At 49.2% G+C, this 6,000-nt stretch overlaps 1 protein-coding gene across 2 annotated transcripts in view; it reads right to left on the reverse strand.

Annotated features, from left to right (window-relative positions):
- Positions 1–4,663, reverse strand: part of TNKS (tankyrase) — a 330,445-nt gene extending 325,782 nt beyond the window's left edge. For both annotated transcript variants that reach the window (XM_082255809.1, XM_082255808.1), the window contains exon 1: positions 3,911–4,663. In XM_082255809.1, coding sequence (XP_082111935.1) covers positions 3,911–4,454 — 544 coding nt within the window. In that variant the 5' untranslated portion in view covers positions 4,455–4,663. The remainder of the gene's footprint in view (positions 1–3,910) is intronic.
- Between the last annotated feature and the right edge of the window lie 1,337 nt (positions 4,664–6,000).

The raw sequence follows: 6,000 nt of genomic DNA on the forward strand, positions 1-6,000 counted from the left end.
TGGTTTTGGTCACTTGAAAACACGCCATCTTTTCCAATGCCTGGGGGTTGGCATAAAGCTAGGTTCACATCAATGCATGCGTGGTTGTTACATTTTTTAGACCTGGTTTCCGGTGCGTTCTGTGTTTTTTTTTTTTAGGAGCCTTTTTGGGATGTGTTAATGTTGCTAGGAGGAGGCGTCTTGCCATGCATGAAAATGCACCAAAAAACACATGTGCATGCATTTTTGATGTGATTCCATTGAAGTCTATAGAGCCAAAACAAACCCTGCTGTGTGTTATGCCCCATACACACATGCAGATTATCTGCAGACTTTTGTCTGCAGACTTACCAAAACCATATAATATGAGGTCAAACCTAAACATTTTCAATTTGTATGCAATCCGGCAGGCCCTTGCACTACATAGAAAAGGTAAGTCTGCAGACAAAAGTCTGCAGATAATCTGCACGTGTGTATGGGGCATAAAAAAGAAAAAAGTCCTTGCACCTTTCCAAAATATGGTGAACTTGTGGAAACTGCATAGAAGTGATCATGATCCATAGGAACTAATGTTAAATTGACCATAGCGCGTTTCTGGAAATGCACTGCAAGCCGCATAGGTGTGAAGCCTTAGGTTAGGGTCACATCTGTGCATGCAAATTGCACACGTTCCTGTACCCACACACAAAAAATTGTGCTGCCTGGTCCAGAAGTGGGTTAAAAAAGTTCAGGGCCCATTCACACTAGGAACTGCATGCGTGTTTCTGTGCGATTCACATGCAGTTCTGTGTAGTGCGATTTCAGCCCATTCATTTTGAATGGGCTGAAATCGCAGCGCACCAAAAGTGGTACATGCACTACTTTTGGCAAACTCTCTGCAACTGATCGAATGGTACATTTGTACCCTGTGATCCGGTGTGGGCAAATGCACTGTGTTTGGGGTTTCGTTAAAGTAGAAGTTCAGCTTAAAACTAACTCTAAGGCTCGGTTCACACTATTGCGATGCGGGAAGGCTGCGAATTCGCAGCCTGTTCCCGCATCGCACACGCACCCCCGGCAGTTCACACTGCCATATGCGATCCGCTGGGGGTGTCAATGTAATCTTAACGACACCCCCAGTTTGATCGCATATCGCAGTGCGATCGTGCAGTTCGCACAGGATCGGATCGCACAAGTGTGAACCGCTGTGCGATCCGATCCTGATGCGGCAGCAAAAATGCCTCCTGTGCGTCTTTGCTGCGGGTGCGGTGCGAATTTAGCCATACAAACTGTATGGCTAAACTCGCACCGCACAGCTGATCGCATGTCATGTCGGAGCAGGGCGCTCAGACATGACATGCGAACCCGGCACACGCAGAAGTGTGAACCGGCTCTTAATCTACTCGCAGCCACATTCTAAGACTGACCTATCTAGCCCTGTAAAGAAGAGATCACTATACATACCTAGTCTGGGTTCACACTTCTGTGATGCCACACATTGCATGTGATTCGCACTGCATTGCTGTGTACATCACATGCAATGCAAATTCAGCCATACAATTTGTTTGGCTAAAACTGCATTGAATTCGGACCAAAATGGTGCTGGACCCTTTTTTTGGTCCACACTGGAAAAGGATTGCATGGGTGTTCAGACCCAGGCTATCTGATTCCAGTGCAATTTCACAGTTCACACTGCATTCTGACAAACCAATTTGGGGTGTCATTACCTTTACATTGACACCTGCAGCAGTTCCAGAGAGTAGTGTGAACTGCCTGCGAGTCAGATACAATGCAGGAACCCTCATAGGAATAGCATTGCATAAGTGTGAGCCCAGCCTTAGGCCCCTTTCACACAGGCGGACCCGTTCAGATCCGCCTGTCAGTTTTTTTGGCGGATCTGAACGGTCCCCCTATGCATCTCTATGGGGCATCGGATGTCAGCGGAGATATGTCCGCTGACATCCGATCTGTCAAATCTGGACGGAAGGAAACCCTATTTTCCAGCCATCCAGCGGATCGATCCACCGCTGAGATAAACGGAGTCCGTCCGACCGACACAATGTGTGAAAGCCCTTAGGCTGAAACTCCACTTTTCTTGAGAAAAAAAAAAAAAAACATTCCCCTCTAGGTGATCTCTGTACATTACAAAGATGTGACAAACTTTGTTGCAGATTCCTACCTTTTGTTATTTATTCTAAAGCAGAGATCCTCAAACTACGGCCCTCCAGCTGTTGCGGAACTACACATCCCATGAGGCATTGTAAAACTGTGTACATGATCACACACACGATCCTGCACTTCCAGGTAGGCGGCACGAATGCAGCAAGAGCCGATTGTTGGGTACCGTGGTCTTGATGTTCGCCATCGCCCAATGGTCATTAGCCAGAACAGCATTCTGCCTATGTAAACAGCAGATTGTCGTTCCGACAAGAGGGAAGGCATGGATCCTGTGTCTCTGCAAAGCAAGGACTAGGATCTAGGTCTTACCCTAGTAAAAGAACCTCCCACAGTTTAATACAATACTGGCTAGGCACACAGTTAACCCTTTAGTTGCCCCTGATGTTAACCCCTTGCCAGCCAGTGTCATTAGCACAGTGACAGTGCATCTATCACAAGAGCAGACCGATCAAGTCCGCCTGTCTCTCTTTCAGGTGGACCCAATTGGGCCACCCATTGTCCTCTATGGGGAGGTGGATGTCAGCGGACATGTATCCGCTGACACTCATCTGGCATCTGATCTGCTGAAAACAGACGTATGGCGATACGTTCGCCAATTCCAGCAGGTAGGATCGGATGAAAACAGACAGGCTGTCGGTTTTCATCCAATCTCCCCATTGAGGAGAGTGGGACTCTGACAGGTCCATCTCTGCACAGTGAGTGGAGATGGACTTTTTAGCGGGGATCAGCGGAGCGATCCCTGCCGAGCAAGCAGAGTCTCTAAAAACAGATCTGCCCCGTGAGTAAGAGGTCTTAGTGTCACTGGCTTTCACAAAGTGTCAAAAGTGCTAGTGTCAGAATGTCCACCGCAATATCTATAGGTCGTGGATCTCTGCCATTACTAGTAAAAAAATTAATTAAAAGAGGAAGTAAACCCTCCTCTGTAACATGTACCTATAGGTAAGTCTATGTTAAGGCTTATCTATAGGTATTGTAAATATCTCCTAAACATGTACCGTTTAGGAGATATTTACCTTACATGCAGCCAGTGGCGTCGCTAGTGCCGTTTCTTTAAAGCCCCGTGCCGTGACTGTCGGCGTGCGCGGGAGTGACGTCACTGCGTCCCCTGGCCAATCAGATGGCCGGATGCCGCGACCCCGGAAGACGGGCGACTGGACATGTCGCCCGTCATCCAGCTAAGCGGGCGGCACGGCGGGGGCTCGTTCTAAGGTAAGTATTTCATAATGAGCTAGTATGCGATGCATACTAGCTCATTATGTGTTTCTCTTGCAGGGTCAAAAAGAAAAAAAAAATGGGTTTACAACCTCTTTAAAATATTCCATCGTTTGTAGAGGCTAGAAAAAAAAACCCAGAGGTGTTTAAATACCACCAAAAGAAAGCTCTATTTACAGGGGAAAAAGGCACACATTTTATTTGGGTACGGCATCGCACAACTGCGCAGTTGTCAGTTAAATGTGCCATTTTACAAAAAAACTAAATGGCCTGGTTATGAAGGGGGGTAAATCGCTAACCTTTCACTGACACCCTCTGCAGAGTAGGATCTGAAAACAGCGCGGAACACGGGTTTCTCGCACCGCGTTTTGCTGTGAACCCTCAGGGATCCTTTTCCAGCAGGAAAGGAAGGTAGAGCAGCCTATTCAAATGAAAGGGCAAACGCGGCACGCAGAACCGCAAAGATGTGCACTCATAACAGCACCCCCAACGCGTTTTGCCCATGGGCATTAACAGGCGCTGTGCCAATGACTATAGAGGAGAAACATGCAGAGTCCCGCACCTGCAGCGAAGTGTAGCGGGGTAGACTTCCTTCCAGCCATGTCCTTGGCGTTGACATTCCCCGGTTCCAGCAGTCTTCTGACCCGGGACACGTCTCCGTTCCTGCATGCCTCGAACAGCTCTCGGAAAGCTCCACTCACAGCACTCAGACCCCCCACAGGCCCCGGCCCTCCTCCTCCTCCCGCTGCTCCGCTCTCCGGGCTCTCGGCTGGGCTGCCTCCTGACGAAAGGCTGGAGGAGGAAGAGCTGCTGCTACTACTGTCCGAGCTGGGGGCCGGGGCTGGAGGTAAGGAGCCCGGGGATTGAGCGGCTTCCCCCGGGGGAGGAGACAGGGGCCTAGGCATGAATTCCCCCTCAGGCTGGCTGTCCGGGCCTGTTCTCTGTGAGGCGGGTAACATCTCTGGGCTCCGGGGAGGAGAGAGCGGCGGGGAGGCCACACTGCTAGGAGGAGGTGAGGTGGACGGGGAAGGCGGCTGCTGTGGCCCCGCTGTGCCGGATACTTGTTGTTGTTGCTGCTGAGAGCGTCTGGAGGACACAGCCGCCATCTCCCCGATATAGACAACACGGGGCTCCGCTTCTCCTCACTACAGGGAAGAGTGTTACAGGCCCACCGGCTCCTTCATTCCCCCCCAGTACGGCCTACCAACACAACAACCGAGCGATACACGGCACACGACGTCATCAGCAAAGGCGGGGCTGAGCGGGCATAAACAATACCATCAACCCGAATCAGTTCTGCGGCCTAACTGGATAGGGCCGGACTTCCGAGGGTGGGCGGGACTTTTTATGATGCTGCGAAGTGCTATTGGGGAAGGCGTAGCAAAGCGTGAGGATTGGTGCAATTCTTTTTTTCTTCCTTTCCTAGCTTTATCAACAACTTGGCCAACGTGACAATGTGTGCTGTCCATTGCTTGGTTCTACCGTGGACTCGGCTTAACCACTTAAAGCGGAGTTCCACCCAAAAGTGGAACTTCCGCTTTAAATAGTCCTAACCCCTGACATGCCACATTTGGCATGTAATTTTTTGGGGGGCGGGTACCTAGTTTTGACATGTACCCGCTCCCACCTCTGCTCGGAGCACCGCGGCGCCCTGAGCGGAAGTTCTCCTCTCTCCCTCCCTCCCTGCAATCTTCTGGGACATGTCAGAGGTCCCAGAAGATTGCCGGCCAATCACGACGCATAGCGCAACTCGCGCATGCGCAGTGCGTACCCAGCTGTGAAGCCGCAAACTGTCACAGCCGGGTGCCCACAGCAGTGATACCGGCGCCGCGGAGCAGAGCGGGAGAAGACGGCGCATCGCTGGACCATGGGACAGGTGAGTGTGTGGTTAGGCTGGAACTCCGCTTTAAGCCCCGGAAGATTTTACCCCCTTCCTGACCAGGGGGTATTTTGCGATTCGGCACTGCGTGACTTTAACGGACAATTTCGCGGTCGTGCGATGCTGTGCCTAAACAAATTTGACGTCCTTTTTTTCCCACAAACAGAGCTTTCTTTTGGTGGTATTTGATCACCTGTGCGATTTTTTGATCATGCTCTATAAACAAAGAAAGAGCGTCAATTTTGCAAAAATAACAATATTTTTCACATTTTTTATATGAAATTCCCCCCCAAAAAAATGTAAAAATCAAAATTTTTAAACATTTTAGGCCAATTTGTTTTATGCTACATATTTTTGGTAAGAAAAATCGCAAAAAGCGTATTTTGAGTGGTTTGCGCAAAAGTTATTGCGTTTACTAACTTAGGGAAAGATTTTTGTCATTTTTGTTGTTTTTTTTTTTAACGAGTAATGGCGGCGATCTGCAATTTTTTTTTTTGTGGGACTGCGACATTGCGGCGGACAGATCAGACCCTTGACTGACATTTTTGACACTTTTGGGCTTAACAGTGACATTACTGCAGTAATCAGTGCTATACATATGCACTGTTACTGTAAAATGACACTGGCAGTGAAGGGGTTAACTTTTTTTTGAGAGGGAGGGGTTAAGTGTGTCCCTAGGGGCGTGATTCTAACTGTGATTGGATGTGGCTTGAGGTGTAGGAACAGTGATCAACGGTCCTACATAGTAGAACCGTATAATCACTATTCCTACA

Source organism: Pelophylax lessonae (genome assembly GCF_965119305.1).
Source record: "Pelophylax lessonae genome assembly, chromosome: 1".
NCBI classification, from domain to species: Eukaryota; Metazoa; Chordata; class Amphibia; order Anura; family Ranidae; genus Pelophylax; species Pelophylax lessonae.